The sequence below is a fragment of the Dermacentor variabilis genome, chromosome 2 (assembly GCF_050947875.1).
Source record: "Dermacentor variabilis isolate Ectoservices chromosome 2, ASM5094787v1, whole genome shotgun sequence".
Classification (NCBI taxonomy): Eukaryota; Metazoa; Arthropoda; class Arachnida; order Ixodida; family Ixodidae; genus Dermacentor; species Dermacentor variabilis.
This window is the reverse complement of record NC_134569.1, coordinates 103231342-103258198: the sequence shown is the minus strand read 5'-3', so window position 1 is coordinate 103258198 and position 26857 is coordinate 103231342. Positions and strand designations below refer to the sequence as shown.

The 26857-nt window shown below is 48.5% G+C and overlaps 2 protein-coding genes across 14 annotated transcripts in view; one reads left to right on the top strand and one right to left on the bottom strand.

Annotated features, from left to right (window-relative positions):
• The window catches only part of dlg1 (MAGUK family member discs large 1), a 717696-nt gene extending 712868 nt beyond the window's left edge, over positions 1-4828 (top strand). For all 11 annotated transcript variants that reach the window (XM_075681544.1, XM_075681545.1, XM_075681543.1 and 8 more), the window contains one exon: positions 1040-4828. In XM_075681544.1, coding sequence (XP_075537659.1) covers positions 1040-1146 — 107 coding nt within the window. In that variant the 3' untranslated portion in view covers positions 1147-4828. The remainder of the gene's footprint in view (positions 1-1039) is intronic.
• Positions 4829-13854: 9026 nt separating this feature from the next.
• Positions 13855-26846, bottom strand: LOC142572434 (folate receptor gamma-like). Of its 3 annotated transcripts, none has more exons than XM_075681537.1 (6): positions 26584-26846; positions 26305-26514; positions 20093-20290; positions 18183-18318; positions 15884-15963; positions 13855-14512 (listed from the first exon to the last, which is right to left on the bottom strand). In XM_075681537.1, exons 2-6 carry the CDS (start codon positions 26443-26445, stop codon positions 14273-14275), a joined length of 795 nt encoding a protein of 264 aa, XP_075537652.1. In that variant the 5' UTR covers positions 26446-26514; positions 26584-26846; the 3' UTR covers positions 13855-14272. The 3 variants fall into 3 exon arrangements, with proteins under 3 accessions (XP_075537652.1, XP_075537654.1, XP_075537653.1); XM_075681539.1 differs by having other exon boundaries at positions 26305-26458; XM_075681538.1 differs by having other exon boundaries at positions 26305-26477; positions 26585-26846.
• Positions 26847-26857: the final 11 nt, after the last annotated feature.

The window sequence follows — 26857 nt, the reverse complement described above, 5'->3', positions numbered from 1 at the left end:
CCGTGTCAGCTCCATTGACGGGCGCCAATCACTAGAAGCCAGCAGGCCTCGCTCACTGGGACGTCGAATCAGAGACCGGTGGCACTTGGCACACAACCACATGCAGCTCGTAACGAAGTGCATATGTTGGTCAGCACAGCGTGTACACAAATATGTCGCACTTAATATATACATTTGATTTTATCGACGCCGATGGAAGCGAACGAGCAAGCCACACGAGCATGCGATCGTTGGTAGACAGTATGGGCCTAGCACACTGGCCGCCATACTCTGGGCCAACAGCCTTTGAATTTCACTCTGCAACCGAGCAAGGGCCACCCCCGCAAGCTTTCTTGGAATATCTTTCATCATAGGGGGGCGCGCTTGCTCGGAATTTCGCGGTACATATGGCAGGCACAAAGCATACCACACTTCACTTTTCCAAACTCCTTATTTTACCTCCCTATTTCTGTCATTATTCATAACGGTAATGTAGTTGTGCTGCTAGTTATAAAAAATTGTGTTGTTTAGGTTTATTGTGTATTATTATGCTATTGAACTGTTTGTTGACAAATGCAAGCACTCCTAAGGCAGTGATAAGGCATTTTGTTGCGCATTGTAAGCTACAATATAACCTTTTAATAGCTTAATTCACAGAAAGTTGCCTCTGCTGCTGCGGACACAGTTATATGGGGGTGAAATGCAAAAATGCCTGTGTATCATGCATTGGGGGCACGCTAGAGAACCCCAGGTGGTAAAAAAACTCTGGAGTTTCCCCCTACACCTTGCCTCATAATTATATCATGGTCTTGGCACATAAAAACCCCAGAATGTATATTTAATTTAGAAAGTTGCCTACACGCCCGCATACTTGCAATTTTATGCTGAATAATTATCACAGTGTTAAGTATAGTTCTACTTAGTCACAGTGTATTTTCATAGACAAGTACTGCCTCACCTGTCTTTTGCTTTGCCACGTGCATAATTTCCACAATATGCGTTATCCAGAGACATGTACACAAAAAAGCGACAGCTCATATTTTTCTAATATTTCTCTCAGCGATAATTCAAGGGGACACGCCCGAGGAGATCTACAAAAAGGTCAAGCACGTAATCGACATTAACGGAGGATCGTCAGCCTGGGTAGCAGCAAAAGAGAAGCTGTGAGAGAATGGCAGCCATCGGACGATGCCCCTAGACACGGGTGAAGGGGAACGTATTCCTTTTCCAGATGATTTCTCTTGTTCGTGAAAAAAGTGGCTTTCATGAAGGAAAAAAAGTTCAACCCGTGGATCCTTCATCGCAGAATGAGAGAGAAGGTTATATGCGTGTGAGCCATAATGCAGGAGGCATTTTTCTTTTTCCAATCGACCGAGGGCGTTCACCGTGAATGACAGTGGTGTGTGAATGTGCGCGTGTGCAGCAAGAACACTGACGCTGGGTGGGGTGGTGTTGCGTGATACACCGAGTGAGCCGTCACCCGCCGCAAAGTCACCATGGCACAGAGAGAAGAGCAGTGGCCGCAGCTCTAAGTCTCTTTCTGTTTCTTTGTGCATCCTTTTGTATCATATTATCACTCTCTTGTCTACCAGCCACCCTCTCCCCTTTCATCCACTTTAACCTGCAATGTGTCATCCTTTGCCTGCCTTCTTTTTTCCATGCCCACTTCTCTTGTGACAATGACAGGACCGAAACAGTTGTGGACGGGCCGGTCTGTAAAATTGCTAGCTTCCCTGCATAGCCTGCAGTGCAAACAGGCGATGCAACACAGCACCACTGTTATGTTTCAGGATAGAAGTCAGATGCATATTTTTACCACTTCATTTGCAACGCGTTAAGTGCATGGATGCTGTCTGCACCTTTACAAACCATGATCTACGTGGCTGTGGAAGGAAACTAGACTATAAATTACAGAAAGCACTAAGAAATGCAAACTGTGCAGTTTTTGTAATCATTCAAGCGAAACTTAGGAAGCTAAGATAGAAGTTGCTAATATGACCCGAGCTTACAGAACACAAGGTCCTCCCTGCACTTAAGAGATACTGTCATGCCTTTTCTTATGGCTGATGACATTCTGGAATGTGTGGATTATCTTTATTATTGTTTTTCATAAAGTTGTTTTGGCAGCTGGCAAGCCGGGCACTCACATTTTGCCCCTTAGGCAAGCCATGACAGAGGTGTAGTGTTGCTGAAACTTCACTTTTGCATATCTGGCATATAGCTTTCAATGAATGAATTTGGTGAATGATGCCTGTATGTCTAGTAGAAGAGGGCAGGCAGCATCCTTCATAAATATCCTCTTCTTTTTTTTTTTTCGTTGCTATACATTGATTTTACAGAATTCATTCTTTCTAGTGCTGCTATTGAAAACAAGCATGCTTTGCACAGTTGTTGCACTTTCGTGTTTTACATTGTCCAACTTACTGTTACTCTCCTACCACATTTTAGGTTTGTTGTGGGTGGTTTCGTAGAAGTCTGGAAGATGTGCCGTATTGACGGTGCAGAGATGTCGCGCAAGGCATTGCTTTAAGCACTGCACGGGTTGCAACACAGTGTACATAATATATACGAATGCAACACAAATGGATGTGTGAAGTATACAAGCACGTGCCCCCACACCCTTGAACGCAAGTAGAAGATGCTTGCAAACACGACTCGCCAAGGTGGTTGGTGCATCATTGTGCCATTCAATTGCTGCATTCGTTTCCTTTTAGCTCTCCAAATTGTGGCTTTCTTGTATGCCTCTTATACAGCGCTTTGCTTTCGAAGGGACCATTCAAAGAGTATGGTAGTAGACCTCTGTACATTTCAGCAAGCACAGAAGATAAAGTGTTCACGATTCTCTCTTTTAGGAAAGACCTTAATGCTCAGGCTGTCCAATCAGGGGCTCATTACCAACCACCCTCTGCGTCTCAAGTTTGGAGAACTACTTTGTATAGAAAGTACAAATGTTGCATATCAGAGGTTGTCGGGCAAACACAGGTTGAATATTCGAGGTCGCTGCAGGTCGCCTGTCGTGGTGAAAGGTTGACGGAAATTTGGTGACACTGGTTGCTTGTTGAGGACAGGCCTAAGTGTGGAAGCTTCATGGGTGCCACATGTTGTACATGGCATATTTTGTTAGACCAGAATAATGTTGACCACCTAACATGTAACCTTTCTGTTGTGAAGTCACTTTGAGCTCACCAACATTTCAGCAGTGATATTGTACTGTCAGGCTCATTGTTATCTTTAAGTTGATCTCCTTAGATTTCTCAGTTCTGAAAATGCACATTTAACTTTTTATTTTTGTTTATCATATGCCCAGGCCACATTTGGCTTGCCTACTTTTTGAATGGTCCTTGAAGAAATGTAAGTGCAAGAAAGGCTACCAGAACACATTAGGCACTTCAATGTGTTTCGTTTGACAGTGCGTTTCACAGCACCTTAGGCCGCAGCAGTCAAAAGTTATCCATGTAAACTTACGTGGCAGCAACCATAACTGAAGCTTGCAAACTGCAGTTTAGTTTGCATGGCTTCTAATGAAAATGTAAATTATGTGTCATGACGAGATGATTCTTTGCTGTTGCTGTTATCACCCTTGTCTGCCTTGAAGTAGAGGAAGCATGTTTGTTTCATTGAGCTGCTTGCTGTGACTTGTTCAGTTTAGAGCTGTGACTGCACAAAATAAAGCGGTAACTGTGCGCCTAGCTCAAGCCGTGGCACAAGAGCCACAGTAGTCGCCGCTCCTTGCAAACTGGAGGTCAACTGTTTCATCGTCTGACGCAGAACCCATGTACAGAGAGAGGCCAGAAGTATTTTAACCCCACAGTAGCAGAAATCTCGCCCCTTCCCTGTTATTCACTTTAGTAAATTATTTGCGTAGCTCACGTTCTGTTGCACAAGTTCGTACATATATAATGTCTAGGCTGTGAATTCCTTGTTTTGATTCTTTATACTAAGCAATTTCTAGCAAGTACGCTGATGCTTGACGTGCCTACACCACTTAATTACATGGCTGATGGAAGAAAAAAAGAACTCCAAATGTCTGCAGCATATTTGCTTCTGCAATTGTTATTTCAATGCTCGCGTTGTTTCTTGTGGGGCAAGCACGCTAACATCCTGCGCGCAGTTGATCATGGTACGAATGCATAGTCTGGAAGCTGTAATATACAGTACAAGGAGTATCACACACTTGCGGATAGACGCACCTTCAATTCCCTCTTTTTCTTTTCTCTCTTTTTTTTTATTGTAAGCACATGGCAATGCACATGAAACTTGTAATAATGTACACACACACACACATCCGCGCATGCTTCATGCGCGATAAGAAAAGTACTAATGTCTTGGCTTGTGTTCTTAAGGTGCTAGTTTGTTTTGTGCTACACTACATGGCATCGTCGCTGAAATGTTTCTCATTGTTGCCCCCGATGTTCTCTCTCACTCCTCAGATGGTGAGGTGTTGACAAGTTCCCAGCTGTAGACTAAATTCCCAGCGAGGACTTTGTGATATATATAGCGCTTTGTGTTTATTCATTCACTGGCTCCCCCATTCACATTCATGTATTACTAACAAGCGCATTCGCTTTGCTGCTAGACAAGGTTGTTTTTATCATCGATACACTGTGAATTGTGATTGTGTGTTAATTATGCAGACATCTTTTTAAGTTTTATTGAGGAGGGCTACACCTGCAGTATTACATCATTGCTCTTTTTTTTTTACTTTTGGCAATATGTTGAAGTCTTGCAGAACCCCCAAAAACGAAAAAAAGAATGATACTGAGATCTGACTGAGGATTATACAGACAGATATATATATTGTATGTACATGTATACAGGTATACATACAAATAAATTTATGAGGAAAATGCTTGGAGTACTCATGCTTGTTGCAGGCATGACTAGGAAAATACGGATATATATAGTAATAGACGAGAATTCTTTTATTTGAGTGCATTTAGTTTTTTTCGTCTTCAAAATTCCTAATATGTGTCCATGCCTTTTGGAGAGTGTGGCTCATTGTTTTGAAAACGAATTATTATACTTGATCAGATTGCTAGCGATAAAACTACAAATATAACTGGTTGTGCCAATGTTGCTGACCGTACTTAAACTGAGTTTTTTTTTTGGGGGGGGGGGGAAGGGGGGCATGATTAGCACTTTTGGGGCTGCCAAGTGACAGCAGCAGTAACCGTGAACATGTGCAGGAGCCACAGCCAACCACATCTGCAGTGCAAACAGCACTACTCCACGTAGAATGGTCTTTTGCACACGTAGCAAGTGCCGACCAAGCCTTGCAGTACAGTGACCTGTGCTTCTGCCCTGACAACATTAAAAGATCTTGTGCTAACTGCTGCCTCATTCTTATTCAAATTTCACAAGATTTGCCGGTCTTCATAATTCGCTGAAAGTTGTCGTCGTCGTTGCTCTGGTTCGTCGAGACTTCGTAGCAGACGGGCAGCCAAACCAGCCCACGTCTCTGCAGCTCGCCTATCCAGTGGCAAGGTGCGCACACGACGGCGATACTTTGGGCATGCGGGGCCAATATGGGCCCAGCATTGGGTCGATATTGGCCTGACGTGGGGCTTGGCTTACATTGGCCTAGCTTTGTGCGCTGCTTCTGTTATTGAACGATGTGCACCAAAAGATGCGGTCTTGCTGCGAAATTCGAGCGGTAACAAAGCTACAATAAACTCAATATCTTAATTTGAATTTGTTAGAATTTTTTGCAGTTGCCACGCATTGTGGGATTTAAGCGAAGCTTCGATGAGCCAGCAAGACAAAACGGCGCATCACGTTAAAATAACTCCTAGCAGATTTCGGACAGGAACGCGCTTTGCATAACCTGTCCATAATGGTCAGTGGTGCACCTTAGAGAGCAAAGGTAAGCTTTATTCCGGGTGATATTCTCGAGCGATAACTTTCGCGAGATTTCGCGTGACTTGGCACCGGACACGTAGATTTGGCGCCATGCAAGGATAGCGAGCTTGACACAGTGCCAGAAAGGCACCGTTGCCAGAGGCCTAAGTGAACTTATCTCCGACAGGGTCAGTGTGGTGGCTAGATCAGCGACAGCTACTGCTTGGTGAGAAATACGGCGTACGACACGCTTAATCGCGGAGAGGTAGGTAAAGAACGCTTCGCTTTAAAAACGCCGGTAGCTCTACATACCAGCATAGGTAGGCAAACTCCACTCGCTCACAAATTGCATGTTTACAGCGAAGCTGTTACGGGCTACTTTCTCGACTATCGTGTCCGCGTGCATAAAAAAAAAATACCGAACATAGTACAATGCCGGACCTATGCGCGCCGGAGGTGGAACGCGTTAAGCACCCCATACGTGGGCCGGTCCCGAAGACAGTACAATGCTGGGCCGACCCGCGGCGGAGGTGCAGTTCGCCATTAAGGGGCCCACATACACAGCTTCACTGGTCATCCTTTTTCACAGAGTGGAAGGGCACTGAGTTGTTTGCTTAGATCTCACTGAGACTGTAAGATCTGTCGGACGATCCCACCGCTGGCATACAGTTGTAGGAGTTGTTGGACGATCTCGCCGCTGCCACCATTTGTAAGGGTTGGAGGTCGTAGAGAGGAACTAGGTGAACAGGGTTTATTTACAGTGTTTATATTTTAAACAAGTGATACATTTACACAGTCTAGCGTGACTCCCAAATGGAGCCCGCAAAACGAAGCATACAGCTTACGAGCACACCGCTCACGAGTACATTGACGAGCGCAGCACACCTTAGCAGCCGACAATCAGCCGCTTATAACCACTCCGTGCTCCCTAGATCCCTAGGTGAGGGAAACTGCTGCCCAATCGGACTGTCTATAGTCGTTGGGGCGTAGTCGACCCGACTTGGAGGAGGAGGGCTCACACACTTGGAGGAGGAGGGCTCACGACTTGGAGGAGGGCTCACACACTTTGGATTCCCAGAACCCGAGTTGAGCGCGTCCCCGTAGCCAGGTGGTCACGCCTGACCCCAGCCGGCGCCTTTAAATTCCAGAGCGGACCTCGCACAGTGGCCTCCGCCGCTGTCCATTGTCTGGCGTCTTCAAAGGCCCGTGAAAAGGCACCGCAAGGCATCTCCTTCCAGGAAATCCCCCTGCTTCAGTCGAACCATGAAGGCGTTGGCGATTTCACTAATAGTTGGTCCGCCGATCGCGTATAGTCATAGCGGCGCCGAGGGGTTGTTGACGCTGTTAGGAATGGCCTGCCGAGGTGGCAACATGCAAGTTTTCGCAGCCAGCTGCAGCTGCTAGCGTGGCGAGCTTCTCTGAAGATACCATGGAAGCCTTCAACACCTGCCGCGGTGACTCGTTTCGTAAGGGCCGCGATGTGCCGCGTCAACAACCCCTCGGCTCCGCATGACTAAACGCGATCAGCTCTGGTTAGTGAAATCGCCAACGCCTTCACGGTTCGACTGAAGCAAGGGGATTTCCTGGAAGGAGATGCCTTACGGTTCCTTTTCACGGCCCTTTGAAGACGCCAGACAATGGGCTGCGGTGGAGGCCACTGTGCGAGGTCCGCTCTGGTCGGGCGTGACCACCTGGCTACGGGGACAATGTACAACACGACGGCCGCGTTGTGAAGGTCAGCTCCTAGTGCTGCAAAGGTCGTCGGCCCTCGGAGGGGGCACTGAAACCAGTGTGTGTGTAAAACGTCCCGCAGAGAGGCGGCTTGTTTACGATGTCGTCGAACGTTTTGCCTCACCTAGGGATCTAGGGAACACGAAGTGTTTAAAAACGGCTGTTGTCGGCTGCTAGTTTGTACTCGTCGTCGTGCTCTGTGCTCGTCAATGTACTCGTGAGCTGTGTACTCGTTTGCTGTGTGCTCGTTTGCTGTGTGCTCGTTTGCTGTGTGCTCGTTTGCTGTGTGCTCGTTTGCTGTATGCTCGTTTGCTGTATGCTTCGTCTTGCGGGCACCATTTGGGAGTCACGCTAGACTGTGTAAATGTATCCCATGTTCAAATGTAAATAATGTAAATAAATCCTGCTCGCCTAGTCCTGTCGACCCAAGTTCCTCCGATCGTCCTACAAGCCCGACTCCAAAATCTTACAAATGGTGGCAGCGGCGACATCGTCCGACAAGTCTTACAACGCGCAACCTCGTGGTCCCTACGAAACGAGTCACCGCGGCGGGTGTTGAAGGCTTCCATGGTATCTTCGGGGAAGCTCGCCACGCTCGCAGCTGCAGCTGGCTGCGAAAACTTGCATGTTGCCACCTCGGAAGGCCATTCCTAACAAGACTCTGACTCAACAAAGCTACACCGCCAGGCTCACTCGGACTTGCAAGTCCTCAGACTGGGGCAGGTTCACTTAGACTACAGATTCACTCACGCAGGCCTTCTCGTGAATTGAACGCACCAAAGATAAAATATCATACAAAACACACGCAGAGGGTTTACAAGCGCTAGACATTTAAAAGGTTCCTCGGCTACCTTTCTTTGAAACCTCAAAAACGCCTTGGAACGAGTGTGGTACCTCCCAGAAGTATATTGCCAATTTATATATATATTGTCACAGTCGGTAATGTGGCAAAAAGAGGACGCTGATGGTGGCCTTGGAGACGACGAAGAAGAGTTTAGTGTTATCGCTGCTCTACGCTTGCTGGCTCAGCCATTAAAAGTAATCTATGAATAGACGCACCCTTCTTCCTTCCCGTAACATCACTGGTGGAGGTGCGGGGTAATCACTTGCGCAAGACGGAGCTCCGCAGCGGACGTAACCTGGCCGCCATGTCATCCGAAGAGGAGAGTTCAACCACGGCCCTGTCGTCGCCGCCGACGGTCATCCTGGCCCAGCCTCGCTACACTGGCATGTTTTCCGGGATTGACAAGGTTGACGTCGATGACTGGTTGCAGAATTACGAACGGGTCAGCGCACACAACAGTTGGGATAATACGCTTATGCTGGATAACATAATATTCTACCTCAAGAAAACGCCACGGGTCTGGTTCGAAACACACGAAGAGATTACAAGTTAGGACCAGTGCAAACAGAAGCTTAGAGATTTGTTCGGCAAGCCCGTCGGCCGCCAACGTGCTGCGAAGGACCTTGGGACCCGTGCACAGGCGTGCACTGAATCTTACGTGGCGTATATCCAGCACGTCCTCGCCTTTTGCCGCAAAGTGGATAACAATACGGCAGACGCAGACAAGGTCAGCTATGTTTTAAAAGGCATCGCAGACGACGCGTTTAACCTGCTTGTTTACAAGAACATAACAACGGTCAATGAGATCATTAACAAATGTCGCCGCTTTGCAGGAGCGAAAAGTCGCCGTATAGTTTAACAGTTTACGCGTGTACCCAATACCGCAGCTTCATCGACGTGCGAAGACATTTGTCCACCGTGTGAGCCCACCTCCTGTGAGAACGTCGTACGTATCGTTCGGCGAGAAATCGAAACAGCGTCTCCTGCCACGCCAGTGACGCAGTGCTGTGACGATTCCCGGCCGCTTGTGTGTCTCATCCAGTTGGTCATTCGCCAAAAACTTGCCAATGTGGGTCTTCCGTCCATCTGCTTCGCCAGCCGTCCTGACTTTGCTTCGTCTGCTGCCTCTGCCCCTGTTCACCGGAGCCAGTACGGTCCTTATCCGATCTATCGCAACACGGCTGCGTGGCGCACACATGATGATAGACCCATCTGCTTTTACTGTGGACGTGTGGGCCACATCTATCGCCACTGTCGAAGTTCCTGGCCAGCCCACTCTCTACCAATCTTTCCCGCCTACCGCCGCTCCCGTTCGCCCCAGCTGCGTCGCTCTCCATCCCCAGCTTACCGTCGCCGCTCTCCGACGGGAAACTAGCTGTAGCAGCTCCTGGAGGTGACGCTGCTCTAGAACCCCGGCCTGAAATTCCTCTGCTGACCCTGCCTACTGATCGGAACCTTCTGGACGTGGACGTGGATGGTTTGCCCGTTGCAGCACTCATCGACACTGGAGCCCAAATTTACATCATGAGTGCGGAGCTTCGAACGCGCTTGAAGAAAGTACTTACTCCTGCTCCGACTCGACTGCTCCAGGTCGCCGACGGTGGAACTCCGGCTGTGCTTGGACTGTGTACTGCTCGTGTCAGTGTCGCCGGTCGCCACACTTCCGTTTTGTTTAATGTGCTCGAACATTGCCCTCACAATGTGATCCTCGGACTCGACTTTTTGGCTGGCCATTCTGCTCTGATTGACTGTTCAGCCGGTGTCATGCAACTTGACCTACCCCTACCTGTTCCCGTTGACCTTGCTGCTCAAGCTCCAACTCAGCTTTGTTACGCGGATTTTATTTGCCTGCCCCATCTCTATCAGCAACCTTCATCCCTGTTTTAGCCTGCCCACCTGTACCTGACGCAGACTACGTCCTTACTCCCGCGAGTTCAGTCCTGCTTTCTCACAATGTCTCCTTCCCACACACCATCGTTCCTGTTGCGGACAATCAGACATGTCTTCCCATTCTAAATTTCGGACAGTGCCCACAAGTTCTTCCTCGAGGCATGTCTCTTACCACGTTGTCACCGTCGCAAGAGTGCCACATTTCCGTTCTATCTGTTGCGCCTTCTTCGACCAATGCCCATTCTGCGCCTTCTGCATCTGCCCCGGCCGAAGACTTTACAAAGATGATTGCACCGGACCTCTCAACCCAACAAGCCGCAGAGTCCCGTGGCCTGTTCGAGTCCTACTCCGACATATTCGACTTGAACGATCGCCCTTTGTGTCAAACCACGGCCGTGAAGCATCGTATAAATACCGGCTATGCAGCACCTGTTCGCCGACGCTCAGAAGGAGGAGGGGGAATCGGAAACGTGTCTCGCCGTGGCAACCTGGAAGTCTAGGCTGAACGGCGTCTGCGCGGCGATTGGGTGACGCACGCGCGTTCGGGCAAGGGAGTGCGGGCAGTTGCAGATGCCTCGCGGAGCCGGATGACAACACGAACGACGGCCGCATAGTCACCTGCTCGGCCTTTATTTTTATTGCACTCATGCGATGTACGCTGCGCGATGCGCATAGTCTGCACGTCTCATTACCTTGGCAGGGGCATAGACAATTTTCCTTTTGTTTCAGGTATATACATGCAAGATCAGGTCGCGAGCGAACTGATCAGCGGTGGCGGAGGCAGCGCGAATTGACAATGTGTTATATAAATTGCACCAGCGTACTTGGGGCCAGTAGCAAAGCAAGAAGGCATCGTCTAATATTTCGCTCAGCCTGCTTTTTCAGTAGAACCAGCTCCATTGATGCTCCTGAACGAAGAACAAGAGTGGTTTGTGCCAAACCCAACGTCGATCTTTCTTCATACACAGCTACACGCGACGCGGAGTCCTGTGCTGGACAAGTTGAAAGCACACACATTGGACCCCGGGAATGATTCCTACAAGTGGGCGAGCATTGTGCTTCGTTTGGCTATGCAGAACATGCAACTTCTCGGAATGGCGAGAGTTGGACCATTCCCACTCATTGAGCGGCTGAGGTGATCCATTCCACTCCTACAATACCAGCAAATGAGAAGCTTTCTCTGTAATTGTTTACTATACTTGCGCCATTACGTGCCTAGGATTAAAAAAAAAAAACATTTTTGAAGTCTTAGCAACGTTACAAAAATGGCGCACTTTCCAAGTCACTGTAGACCCGCGCAAGGTGCAACTCTTCGCGATGTCGGTTTTAACCTCAATCTTTGTTATGAATAGGTGAAAGACCTTCTTTGCTAAATCGAATCATGCTTGACAAGTAAAAGATGCCGTCTTTAAATCTACTTCAACCTTGTAACCCAGAAAATGTTCCAGGTTTTCAAAAGTGTAGAACGTATACTATAGTCGTCGATACGGAGAGACTGCGTTCAATACAAATTGAGAAATTTAATTAAATGACCACGCCTACTTTAGCCTAATTGGGCAAATTTACCGTTTTTGTAGTTTCTCCTGAGGTCAACATTTGGCGCTCAGGAACTTGGCGCCCATTCCATTCCAACCCCATTCCGGAATCTCGGGCTCCCATTCCGTTCCATCAGCTCGGCTAGTGCCATAATTTCATTCCCATTACAGTGCGAGTTGCGGCTAGGGTGGCGTTCGGAGCATGCAATCTACCAAGCCCATCGACTACGACGTCAATTTGCAGAAAATGAAGTAAAAAAAGGTTTATTGGCTTAGTTACACGGCTCTAGTACGGTGGCCCACTCTATGCAGGAGCAAGTTAAACGTCTCAGTTCATATCAGGACCCTCTGTTCTCACTCTCGAAAAGTCTCTGCTTTTAATCCCGTCGTCTTCCTTAGGCGAGTCGACTAGGGAATCTGAAGACTGTCCAGCAGCGAATCACCATCGTCGACTCCGTTGCGATACCACGCCCATGCTATCCGTAAACCGTAGTAACTCTGCCTCGAAGAAACTGGCTTGGAATTTGTGCAAGAAAGAAATCATCCGGCGACACCTGGTTCGTTCGTCGTTGCCCGCTCCCCCCCCCCTCCCCGTTCTTCACTCAGTCGGCCAGGTTGAGGTCCCTTCGTGGAACCCTGCAAGAACCGGTTTACAGGCTGTCTTGACGGCTGGATAAGTGCCGAGGAATGGGTGGTGATTTGACTCGTCTAATTAGCTGCGCCTAATTCGTTGTCCATTCGTTGTCGTGGTTCCCTCCTGTTCATTCTTTTCTCCATTTTCTAGGTAATGGTGGGGTGAGCGCTTTTAGTCGTTGTCCACGCCGCGCTGACGTCTGGCTAGGAGGTGCGGTGGTTTGACACGTGGCAAACGTTCAATTAATACCCTTGGTGGTGTTGAGACGTAACAGAGTGTGAAGATATAGAATGATTCCGCAATCATTCCAACTCCGGAGTTGCCACTCGGCAACTCTGCGTGACACCTAGCAATAGCCGCAGTCTCACGTGCCCTTTGTAGCAGAGGTTACCGCGCACGCATTGAGAATTCGACGGCATTTATTCGCGGTCGTGAACTTTAGGTTACAAGAGTACACTCTGTTGTACTCGTTGGTTTTAATATTTCCCTCCTCAAGAGCACAGTCCTTCTTGGTCAAAGTCGTCTGACCTGTTATTGTTGAAATCGCTCAAAGTGGAAAGGACGAAAATGTACCGAGTCGTCTTGTGGTTTAAGAGGAAAGTGGTGATTCAATAAAGCTTATAAAATCAGCTTACATTTCATTTCAAAGGAAACAAGGTGAACTCCGAACTCCCCACCGACGCCGTGCCACGTAGCTGGTCGAACGTTGAAGACAGACACGCTCAGAACGCTTCTTCTTGGGGCATCGGTCGGCAAACTAAACTGAACCTTCTCATACCCACTCAAAAAATATTTTCGCTTAGGGCCCTCACTCGGACTCTCCAAAATTCTACTCAACCTGGCTTACTCAGTCTCACGGCTCGGTCCGAGGGAGTCTCAGTAAATCGACTCATGAGTGAGCTTGCCGACCTATGAATAACAGTCTCAATAGCTTGTAGTCAGTGTTCACTTGCAACCATGTAACATTTTAAAAAAAGTCAAAATCCCAGGTGTCCTTAGCTATCGCCGAAGAGACGCGAAGGCGAAAGCCTTGTAAATCCTACTTTCATTCACCTTAACCCACCTTAATCCAATCACTAATCGATCATTAATTAACTTTGCTAATCTATAATAATCTCTTATACACGGCTGGACATGCTTTGGTTCGCTTCTAGTCTTCATTTGGTCACGTGATATTTTCTGTTCCTCAAAACGCGACCATGAAAGAGAGATATAAGGCTTTCGACTTAATCTTCCTATGTATAAATTTGACGTATTTGGCGTGACCTGACCCACCAATTAAGGGTCGAAGTTAGCCAGTTGATTGCAAGTTTGCGTGGAGAAAGCCAAAGTAGAGAACTGGTAGCTAGCCAGTTCGTATAGGGTACGGGGAGGGGAAGGGGCATCAGAAGCACGAGTCAAGGTTGCAGTAGCCGTTCGAAAGGTTTATTGAATCTAAAATTAGCTGCCTTCGCAGAAGTAGCAAAAATATGGAACTGCACTAACTTCAGGGCAAAGAACATTCCAAGGAAGTAAAAGTGACAGGTAACATGGTTAGCTGCACACAACACTCTTGATGAAAAGGCCACGCTTGTTTCTACTCAACTGTCAGCGTCGTTGTGCCAGCGGGAGACGCCTTTCTTATTTCCGCCCAAGCCCTTCTAGGCACATCGATCGATGATCCTCCTGCTTTAGATGATGCTCACTCGTTTTCAGCCCCGCATCTGTGGCGTTTTGAGGGCATATGTCGTGGATTGATTGGCACGTCAACTTGTGACCCAGTCCTGAAGGCTTGACGCGCGCACACGCGTGCCAGAGTGACGATAGAGGCGCCGCATTCACTCAACAACTTTGAAACACAGCGCTCAGTGCGAGGACAGCTGTCGAAGTTGCCAGCAACAAGAACTGAGCGGCCGCTGAGGACGCGACGAGGGCGGCAGACCTGGGGTATTCGGTCGGCTTCGGCAGTCGGTAGTAGTACTCGGCAGTGGCTCTGTTGGGGTTCCCGCCGTTGGTGTCGTTGAACCACATGTGCATGCAGGGCGTGTCATCCGGCACCACTTTCCACGAGTGGTCCCAAACCTGCAGGCACGAGCAGTTTGTTTAGCTACGGCCGGACTGCCGCTTCCGCTCTCGAAGGAACACGCAGCATCGGCGCGTATTAGCCGATTTTTACAGATCGGGTCTGATCACCACTGCGAAGAAATATCGCATGTTACATATTACCCGCATAAACAAAAAATCTGGTAAGGTGAAATTTGTCCCTTGTATAAGATCTCAAAAGGGCGATTTAGCAGACTCGTCGAGAACAAACAATGCTAACGGAAGAACGGATATATATATATATATATATATATATATATATATATATATATATATATATATATATATATATATATATATATATATATACTTTCATACGCCGAGGATGCACGAAGGAAAATGGTCGGTCTCCAATCGACGCTCTGAAGGTAGTTGTGCAGCGAAGCTGTAAACGACGACTAAAACGATTACCCATTGCGACGTCGCTTGAAATTATTTACATGACGGCATTCACACGCACTTCACCTAATTACGTATTAGCGTAAGACGTTTGACGGCTTTCGACTTGACTTGCGTCGGGTGTCGACTGTTCGCTATCGCTACGGCTAAGTGACGCACTGGGCAGTACTTTGGTAACGACATGTTTAAACGCTGTCTCAGCGTTGTGCCGCCCCGTTGCTGGCAATATCGTCGCGGTGAGGGACCCACAAGCCTCAACAATGTCGTCGGCGGAGACAAAAATATTCGAAAGAGACGAAAGTAGAAGCGCCGTCTGCTGAATTTTTTTGTTTTGTTTTTAAAGTTTCAGCAACCGCTACCGCAAGAGGGAGCGCCGCTTGGCGTCAGCCGGGTTCGAATAAACCGAAGTGGCACGCTTTCGCGTTCGAATTAAGTGAGAAGTCGAATACGCCGAGGTCGAATTAACGGGAGTCGGCTAACGGTGCTCGTGTGGCACGCAACACGACGCCTTTGTGTAGACTGTCCATTCCCTTGCGAAAGTCGTTAGAGCTGTTCTGTTGAGTTTCTATGAACTTTTGTTGCATTCAGTAGACTTTCTGTTGAAAATCGATTGACTCTGATGAGTGTTTTTTAAAAGTGATATATTCGCTCTAGCCGTCGCTGTGTCGCTGAAACGGTGCCACAGTACGAGTGCTGCAGCGCTGATGAGAGAAAAAAAAAAAAAAGAACGCGCGCAGGAAGGGAAAGCAAAGGCATGCGCGCTACAATACACTCATCCATTCCTGGGCTATAGTTGGTCTAGCATTGCGATTCCTTCCCGTGTGCGTTGTCTTTTCGTTGCTACAAGTTTCCTCATCAGCAGTGCTATAGACCACGCAACTACAGCCCAACCATTAATTCTTCTATTAGCGCGTGCTGTCGTGACACGAAAGGAGTGCGCGTATTCTTTACCTTGCTGCAGAAGTCGGCCGGGCCTGAGTACATCTTCTCGAAGGTGACGCACGTCGCTGCCTTGGGGCAATGGTTGCTCCCTGCGCGAAGAAAACAGGTGGGATCCGTAATGCAGATTAAATAAATGAAAAAGAAATTAAATAAAAGGCAAACGCAAAATCCGCAAGCTTCGACTAGTATATGGAAAAAATAAAAAGACAATTTCGCGCATGAAAACGCGGCGCAGTGTGACGTCATGAATTTCGAGCTGTTTTCGCGCACGTCGACGATATCCGCGCAGGCAAAAAAAGTCTTCGAATGCCTTCCAGCTGATGCTCTGTTTGCCTTCGAATGCAGTCCAATCAGTGATCGATAAGAAAGTTATTGAACGGACGCTGTCAAAACCCACAACGTAGCTGAACGGGGAGTTAAGGTGCCACTCTGCAGATTGTCGAATTCGCCGTCTCGCGGTAATTCTGACGGGCTGCAGCTATACATCTGCCGCAGTGACTGGCTCAAAACGCCGAAATGGCGGAACGTGACGACCGGTCGGAATTCGACGATGCTCAGAATGGCATCATCCCTGGGGCGCGGTCTAACTATAATGGTTCGGAAAGCGAACCGTTCTCTTGCCCTCGCGTGATTGGCAAGAATTGCGTTTTCGGTTACGAAAGCGCGATTCCGACTTCAATCACGCGAGGGCGATCGAACGGTTCCACTTTCCCAACTGTTATAACTAGCTCGCACCCCCGCCGCGGCGAAACGTGGACACGGACGAAAAACGAAGGAGAGAGACGAGCGCCTTCTTTTCTCATTCGTGTCCGTTTGTCGCTTCCGGCTCGTCCGGTTATTTTTCCAGCCGGCCACACGCCGTTCACCTTATTTGGCGTTTGAGACGTCTATGTCAATTCGGAGTCCTTAAAAATGTCCGGGGGGGGGGGGCACGGTAATCCCAGCAAAAGACGAGCTATAGGCCCTGCATCCCGAGAATACATGTTTTCGTGCGTGTGTGCGTATACGTGCGGTTGGCGGTCCCTTGTATTATCGGGGTTATTTGTTCAGCACAAGCAGTATGTATAGTATACCCAGTCGTGTATCGTCTACGAGTGCGAGCTCAACATCAGTTCGTGCATCGTCAAGGTGCGCGATGGGGGAGTGGCTAATAATAATAATAATAATAATAATAATAATAATAATAATAATAATAATAATAATAATAATAATAATAATAATAATAAATACGTTATTTAACCAGGCTGGTTAAATAAATTCCTTTCGCAAAATCTAAAAGGCAAGCATTATTTGGAAATTATTGAGCACACGTTATCTCACCCGTGCGTTCACTGCAGGAACTGCAAGTGCACCCCTGCGCGACAACTGCGGCTCTCCTATACCGCAGAATCATTCGAAGCGGTCCTCACTCGCATCGATCTCGCATCGAGACTCCAGTAAGTGTTGGCGTACGTGCCTTAATATACATGAACAGAAACGAATATTCGACAATTTCGAATAGCGAACTGTCGAATCGAATGCGAATAAAGTAACGGCAAGGACTATTCGGTCTGCATTCGAAATTTCGAATATTCGCACGCCCCTATACTTAAAAGCGACCCCCAGAACTTTACCCGCCATTTGTACGCCTACGGTGTCCTTGCGAAAGCGGTTTAGCTACGACATCGCCAAACGACTCGCACAGACATAGCTCAGTCAGGCAACAGTCGAGCGGTGCCCGGCACGCATCTGTCCAGTACGAGCCGCCAGCTGGAAGACTCGAGTGAAGCCGTCGAACAATCGAACAGTCGTGGCGCCATGCCTATAGAACTTGAGTAGCGGAAGAGGTACGATTCTGACCGATACGGAAGGGATAAGTCTTTGGCAATAAACGTCAGAACAAAGAAGGGGGGGGGGGGAACACATGAAAGGAGCCACGTGAGCGGTGGCTCACGTGGCTAGCTCTGCACAAGGTCGCGGGATCGACACCCCGCCGCGGCGGCCACATTCTGGTGGGGGCGGATTGCAATATAATGCTCGTGTTTCGCGTGCTCGTTGAAGAACTCCGGGTGGTCAAAACTATTCCAAAGTTTCCACTATACGGTCTTTTTTTTTTCTCATAGGAATTCGTAATTTCGTAATGAACTAAAACAAAAAAGAAAGACGGTGCATGGACTGTGGCGGCATGCACTATACGATATGTGGAGGATGCGAAAGCATATAGTATAAGAACCGAGCTGTATACGCTCGTCATAAGCGTGATCGATTTCTGCAGCGGACGCCGCGCGGTGCTCTATAGGCTTTAACGACCCGCAAGTTTCCGACCCACCTCCGTAAAACACGAATCCCCTCGGCCAGTTCGGGGTGCAGGCGTAATCGTTCCTGCAGTCGTTCCACCAGGCGAGGCAGTCACTGTAGCACAGCGGCACCTCGAAGAAGCGCTCCTTGCCTATCTTGCGGTTCACCTGCTCAGTGGGCCCATAAAGAACAAAAAAAGAAAGTTAAAAGAAAAAGCAAGGACAGCCTGTAATGGCAAAAACACATACAAAAAAAGAACAGCAGTTGTGAAAAAAAGACATACACGAAAAAAAAAAAAGAAACTATCACTCATCATAGCTGATTGCCTCAGCGCGCTACAGTTTTATCACGGTCGTAAAGCTATATCCCTTGCTATCCACCACACACCCCACCACAAAGCTTATCAGCACACGCATGCTCACATGTGCGTTAAAGTTAAAGGAGTCATACATTTTAAACTGCGGGGGAGTCGTCATTGTTCCTGCCACTGAACAAAACTGGGACGTGGGCTGCCGTCTCCGCGGCTACGTAGTGTGCTTCGATTCGCATTAGAAGTACGCAATGGAAGTCAACCCACGGACTTGTAAGCACGGACTCGTTTGAGCGCTGTGCCCTAGTGTATCGCAACTATTTAATGTTCCATCAACTTGGAACTGCTTGAAATGATGCATTTTCTGCGAAGGCGCAGTATTCAACGCGGTACTTTGAAAAAAAAAAAAAAGAAAATGGCAGTAAGCGCATCAGAAATTTTAATGCTGCTCGTTTAAGGCGGTTTAAATTTTCCCTTGAATATTTTATTGCAATCATACTTTTAAGACACTAAAGAGAAACGCTAGATAAGCATAGACTGGCAAATCATTCTTTCACAACTATCTCCTGATCTCATTTTTTGTCTGTTTGTTCTATTATCATTAGTGAGAAAAAGGACGACAATTTTCTTATTATTGTTATTATTTCACGCCCTCCAAACCGCGGCGTCGATGACGTCAGTGCACTGTCACAAATGTCACGTTGCCTGCAGGTTTCGGCTACGTTTTCTTACGTTTGAGTGCGATATAATTTTATTTGGAAAGATTGGATGCACTTTGTAGGCAATCACAAGGAAGAAGACGGGACAAAGCGCATCCAATCTTTCCAAATACAACGAACCACCTGGTCCAACAACGCATCCTGCTAAACGATATAATTTTGGTTTTTATGTATACTTTGACAAGCATTTAACAAGTCCCGAGCACACAGTGCCAAAATTCGTCACGAGTGCATATATATAACGCGATATCTTCAAGCTGGCGTTGATGCCCGTCTTATTCGCTTATTGCCTTTTATGGCCTCCGCTCACAATGAAACCAACCCAATCGGTATTCGAGAGGCGTAATCTAGCTGGATAGTTCCCTCTTTGGAAAGTTCACCCAGTTTGCGGTATGTATGTTAGTCTGTGTCTAACCTCTTTCAGGGCCAAATTGGGAGACAGGTTATATGGTAGCGGATATGTGCAACTCTTCAAGTAAAAAAAATATATTTATCAGGTGCTGGGCGGTATCTATATAAGCCGCGTCCTATATATATATATATATATATATATATATATATATATATATATATATATATATATATATATATATATATATATATATATACACATACGCATATTCAGACACGAGCGGACTTCGTGACGTCGCCTCTAGATGGCGCAGCATGCCCAGAGATGAGCGCGAAAGAGGAGTCCAGCTGCAGTACGCACACGCCTCATGCATGACGCGTCTCGGCGGTGGCCATACCGTGTGTCGCGCTACATTGCTTCCATGGTAATCGCATCAACGTCGACATTCATCCCGCGATGGCTTCTTACGGAATCTTTCTTTTTCTTTAGTGGGCCTATAGATACCCTAAAGTGTTATCACTTTTCCCCCAGCTTTTTTGAAGTGTAACTCGGGCACGCACCTTGACGATCCAGGGCCCGATGTTGGGTTCGCACTCGTAGAAGCAGAGGTCCTTGTGGAAGTGCTCCCGGCAGGCGGGGGACATTTTGCGGCCGGTCTGCTCTTCGCAGAAGTCCAGCGACATGCTGTACATGTCCTTGTGGTGCACGTCGTGCGTCGTCTGCTCTGTGCAACAGGCGCGGTCCTTCCATGGCGTGCACTGCAGCGCGCGCGCGCGACGGAAGGCGCGTTATTTGACGCAGCGAGCAAGCGACGACAGCGCAGTGGGCGTCCCAGAAAGTCGCCTCGAATAGTGCGCTCTCTCCAAAACTGCAAGTAAGCCACGGTATAGCCTGCAGCCGGAGTTGCTACCTCCCGACTGGCGCATGACATACACTCGGTGGAAGCTAAGTATGAACTATTATTGCTTAGCTGGTATATGCGCGAAATCAACGATTACATTGGGAAAGTTTAACGTCCCGAAACTTCACAGTGGGTGTTATGAGGGATTTTGAAGAATTTTGACCCTCCCCCCCCCCCCCCCCCCCGGGACAGCTTAACGTGCACCTAACTATGTACACGAGCGCCTCTGCACCTCGCCAGCATCAAAATGCGGCCACTGCGGGCGACAATCGAACCCGTTACATCGTGCTCAACTGCAGAACTCCAGAGCCACTGAGTCACCGGCCTGCGGCGAGTAAGCTGGTAGGTGCACATATCGAACTGGCGTAGTGGTCTACGCAGACCGCTGCACCACGAAACGGCCTCGTGAAAAAGCCTTCACGAGATGCGGTGGGACACGTTTGTCGTTTATATTCTTGAACTCCGAAGCTATTAATCGCAGGAAGCCATTATTCTACCACTGAATTAAATGATATGAACACCATCGCACGACGGACAGTTTATACTTGTATAAAGGCACCGCTGCATGTTCGCTTACGCACATGTTGCGATATCTGCATTTCTTCGCATTGTTGCATATAGCCTGCGGGCTAGATTCGCAAAGCGCGCAAATATGTATAGTCTATATACACTCGTGTATCCGACGTCACTGGTAGTCGAACGATTTGATCAGTTGTCGGCTTGAGTCGAGAACAATTAAGTTAAGTGCTTGAGAATCACCCTCCTATGAACGAGTGAAATAATGATGGTAAAAAAATAAGAGCGACAATAACTGAAATACTTTAGAGGCAAAGACTAAGCACGCCAGTGATAACATGTCCATCACGCGCGAATCTGTACATGTGATTACATATACGCGAGGCAGCGATAACGTTGCGCGAACGATGCCGCGAGAACAGCAGCGCATGAGTCGTCTAGCTCGTATGAACGGCTCGCGCCGACGTCGCCGCCACCGACGCGTATGCCACCAGATCTGGAGGCATGCGCGCCGCTCCAGTAAAACGACTCTTAATTGGTCATCTCCGATGTCGCTAAGGCAGGGGAGGACATACGAGCGGCGTCTGGCGCCAGCTCTGTTCATGCGTCACGCACGACCTACACGATTAAACGCGAGGATAGAAGACCCCCTCTTCCGGCCCCTCGAGAAAAATCTGCCAAGCGAAGCTGAAAGCCGCGCGTTTTGCGAGCGCGCGAGGGAAAAGAATAAGAAGCTAGGGTGCGGGGAGACGCTCCGTCTCCCCCGACCCCGCGTCGCTATTCGCGCGATCTTTGCAAATAGATTATCGCCGGAAGAGAAAGTTTTGGGTAACGGTGGTTCAGAAAGGGAGGGAAATAGGTGACGTTTACGGTGACGAGAAGAAGCTAGGTTGTCGTCTTTTATTTTTCTTTATTTTTTTTGTAAGCTTCGCGTGGTAGAAGAAATGCAGGATCAAATTCCCAATTTCAAGCGTGTTGCAAATGTCGTCACTCGTGTATGTTGCAGGGTTGTTTCTTTTGTAGCGTGCGTTGTCTGTTCTTATATGCAAGCAGGGTAAAAATACAGGGTCCAAATGGAGAGGTCGGAAGCAGCCAGTGCGCTTCCGGCTCCGCCATTTCACCTACACAGAAAATATAAATTGCCTTTAATAATTAACTAAGAAAGGAAAACATAATTAAAAGCATGCTATAGCGTGGGAAAACACTAACACATGCAAGAGCGGGGGAAAAATAATATATAGACGAAACACCAACAACAAACGCATGTCACTGCGTAAAATCGTTCTATCCCCTTGAGCACATGCCCGTACTATAATAACGTAGCTCATTGCGCTGAAGGCCAACGTCTAGTCATGGCCCAGGTATTGTCCCAATAGATAATGATGATTGCCCAGATTCCCAAGTTTGTAGCTTAGCTGCTAAAACGCGTGGGGCCATTCGCTTACTGATAAGGCCTGCGGTGCGTTTGTTCGTCCGCGCTTGCTTTCGCGCTGCGTTTACTCCACATCGGCTTCGCGTGTCATCTTTATGCCGCTTGCGAAACCGTACATCGCACACTGCCTCTAAGTTTACCCGAATCTAGGAGGTGCATATAAGTTTCGGGAACTCTGGCGGTAGTGGTCTATATAGCTATGGAAATGCTGTACGCGCGTCAATTAATATAGGTATCTTAGCAGGTGCTGTATTATGCTTGCATACACCAAAAGCGCGCAGCTATTAGAAACTTAGCTCCTTTGTTACCGCGCCAATAGACATCGATCGATTTGATCGACAGTTCTTCAGCGCTTTGTTAAATATTTATGTTGGAATTATTCCACCAGCAACATCATGCAGAGCCTGAAATGACGGCTGAACTATTTGTCAGATTCGACAATCTTTGGCAGATTGTCGAGTAGCTCTCGTGTCTGAGCGGGTGAAAAGTCTGGGCTGATGGAACTTGTCAGAAGAGAGGAAGAAGAGTCGAGAGGAGGCGAAGTTGACTCCGGCCGTGCAACAGTAAGGGGAACGAGGACAACGGATTGAGTATGAACAGCGCATGTAGTCGATCCGCGGGGAGCCGGCCGGCAACAAATATGGGGATGGGGATTGGTATTCAATGCAGTAAGCATTGCACACCCGTCAGCAAAACGAAGAAGCCTGGGGGCAGCGATCACAGTTCTTCTAGATGAGATCAACATCAACACGTCGCCGGTACAATCTCGGCGGAACGAACGGCGATGACTTGTGCGGCTAGACGCATCATCTGTAGAATGGAACTGGTGACCGGTGTCGATGAGGGATAGCAGGCACTGGCGACAACTGATAAACGCGCAGGCGGACGACAAGAAATTCCAACCCAAAATTTGTTTGTGAGAGCACTCACGTAGCACCGCAAATACTACGTGATGACGGATGTCATCGATAGAGACACGTGCAGTACTTTGCGCGAACGGATGAATTGTGACATCGTTTGCTCTACGCAAAGGTGCCTAGCAGCGCGGCGTGGTCACTTTTCGCAGACAGGAGCATAAATCATCCCGATCAGCCCTCATGATAGAAATGGCGGCACCAGTGCCCATAGGAGGTTCGACGCAAAAACCTTCCACAAACACTTAATAGTTCGACGGGCGTTCTGGAGGAATTACATGTATAGTCAGATAGGTGCAGTTTCCCCTCCTGAAACCGCAGCGGGGAGTTTTCCGAGCGGAAGTCAGGGCTCAGGTGCCTCTGAGGCGGGCTGAAGATGGGGCACTGAGCGACGGCGTGGGGAGCAGCGCCGAGACGTACGGTATAGTGGGAGGCATATCGGCTGTGTATGAGTAAATACACTGTGGTATGGTAATGGTGGCTAGTATGGGGAAGACGGTGTAGAGAAGGTGGTTATGTCATTCGCTGGTAAGTCATAGGTAGACGGGTACCGGAGCGTTTTTGAGGAGCGTAGCCGCGCCTCTCGCTCTGTTAGCGCCGTCGGCAGTATGCCCTCGATAGCCGCACGCTGCAGTAATAAGAAAGAGGACGGGTAGGAAGCCAAGCAGAGTAGTATGGTTGAGCACGGACCTGCATCGATACTGAAGCCACGGGTGTGTGCGCAGATGGTGTGGTCACAGGCGGGGTCGTAAGTGGGGACATCGCGGCGACGTCGGCATATACGTTGTTACCGTACAAGCGCCGGTGGCGTCAGAACACATGACACGGGGAGTAGGCGCGAGCTCCTAAATGATTGCGAGAAGTCGGTCTCAGGAGGGGAGGTGAGGGTGCGAGAAGCACAGGAAACGCATTTCGCGTGGAATCTTTCACGTATAATAGTGCGGATCAAAGTGCGCAGATCCGTAACCTCGGGGAGATGACCGTCACACGCATCCGTGTGAACGCAAAGGGATTGCAGTTCCTCGAGACGCTGGCACATGGTGACATCTTGCACGGCGGTAGGCTTCTGTGTAGCCATAGCGCTGAAGCCAGTAGTATCGATTCCCTTGATGACGTGACGAACGCGGTCGTTTGTGACATAGTGGAGTTCACACGCCTGCACAGGGCGAGGACATCTGCAATGTAAGACGTGTACGATTCTCCTGAAAATTTACCACGCTAGTCGAACTCCTTTTTCGCGGTTTCTGTGCGAATAGCTGGAACTACACAAATAGCCCGAAACTTCTGCATGAAAGTGGTCCAGTCAGGAAGGTCAGGCTCGCAGTTCAAGAGCCACGCTCTATAGCGACTTCGGAGAGGTAGAAAGAACATTGCGGAGTTTATGAGAATTGTCCCACTTATTGTAGCCGCTGACTCGATTGTAGTTTTCGAGTCAGTCTTCGACGTCTTCACCAGCGAACACTTGGGGGGTCACGCTGACTGCTGCTGGTGGTCCAGACGGAAGGAGGCCGCGTGGAGACGGCGGCGTCAGTTGTGCAGGGTATGTCTTGACTGGACATTGTAGCAAACGGTGGGGTACGTGATGCGACGACACGAGCGGAGCTCCAGGGAGAAACTGTGAGAGGACTTGAGGAATGAGAAAGAACGTCCACCACTTCTGAGGAACTTCTTTATTCTCGAAGATTGCGAACCATGGCGACAAAGAAGTCGCGGTTCGTGGTGATGATGGTATGTACAGGTGAGGAAGATGAGATGCAAATATTGAGCGCGCGCAAGATATATATATATATATATCTTGCGCGCATTCGTGCTTATGCGGGTGTGTATGAATGCTCGCGTGTTTCACTGAAACAAGTGCTTCCTGCATTAAATTTGCGCTGGCTCACTATCTAATGACAACGTCGCAATGTTAGCAAACAGCGTCGTCAGCACAAGCGCAGAATCACAACGAGAGCACTATAGGGCATACATACAGATTGAAGACATAGGTTTATAACTTGGCACTAAAAAAAAACAAAAAAGTATGCTGTAGTACATAATCGTTAATACAAATGAATGATGCTATACGCACTACTGAATGCGCCTCTGCCGGAAACGACAGGATGCACGACGACGCATCGCCGTTTTGGGAATGGCAATTCTCGCATCGGTGAAATTTATCTTCTTTTAGCACCTATCAGCATGCAGTTGGTGCAAGGTTAGGTTATGGGTTAGGTTAAAAAACAAGTAAAGGTCTAAACCAGACTCTGAATTCCCGGCCAGTGTGCGTTTCGATTGGCAAACTAGTGTGCGGCTGAAATGACGAGCCTTTTACTCGGGATGTGGCAACATTGCCGTGCGGCACCATGTGCGTCGTGCGCCCAGCCATTTCCGGCAGGGGCGCACTCGTGCGCATAGCATCATCCATTACAAATACGGGTCGCACACGCGTGTACGCATAGCTCGCTCAGGACTGGCCACATCATGTTAGCGCATGATCAAGACAAATTTTGAGGTGGGCATTTGGTGCTAGTCAGCCACCAAAATTATTTTCCGCAAGTGTATTTGCTTTATAGCTTCTCTGCATGTCCTGGTACGACAAAGTTTAAATTAACGTTTACAGGAGCGTTAAAACATGAAGCTACTACGTGCTGGAAATCTTCGACGAAGCCACGTACACCGTTCCGATTCAATGTTAACGAATGACGGCGCAAGTACAGCGGCATTTAAGGAAAACTCTTGAGCTAATTCTGTTTCCGCTTCTGGACATGCTCAGTTTACTAAGTACCCATGAAGGCACATACGCGGGTGGGCGTTTGAAACAATCAGCCGTCTTCTCGTATTTTAAATCAGCCAGCTTCTCGTATTTTAAGCGGCGCGCGCGCGCTGTGGATAGGTCATGCCAGCTACGCTAGCATTCAGGCACAGTTCGGTCTCGCGCGCGCCCTGCGGCGCATCTGAGGCCACGTGACAGTACGAGTGCCTTTGCGCGCGCGATCGAGATCGAAGCCTCTTTAGCTCAAAACTTACGTGACCGTAAAGGCTCGATTCCGGGCCAGGCTCGTTCTTGTGGTTTTGAGCATCCAGGCATGCCGAGACATCTGCACTTGCCGACAAGCAGTGGTCCAACAGGGCGACGAGCAGCACTCTCGAAATGACGCGAACTTCCATCGCTGCGTGAACGCTGCCGCAGCGCTTTTATCAGTGAGCCCAAAAACAAGTTTGACTACTAGCTGCTACCTGCAAAGGAGCGAAAAAGTTGGCGGGTCGACGCTGCCGCAGCGATGGCTCGCGAACGTGTCGACTAACCTGTATAAATGCTTCGACAGAAAATGAGGGCCGTGTTTCGGTGTCTCCTTCGCGTTCCGGGTGAATGTTGTCGTGAAAAGTAGACTGGCGTCGAGATCTTCGATGCGCGTGAGATTCAAGGCCTAAGGGTTTGGCTGTAGGCGTTTAGCGAGTGTACGATCAGCGCGCTTCTCAACATTATGACTGGCGTATAATTTCAACGCGTCCGTTGATAGCGTGTTTTCTTGATCAGACGAAACCGCTTGACCCGTGACCTAGTGCACGTGTCGCCATC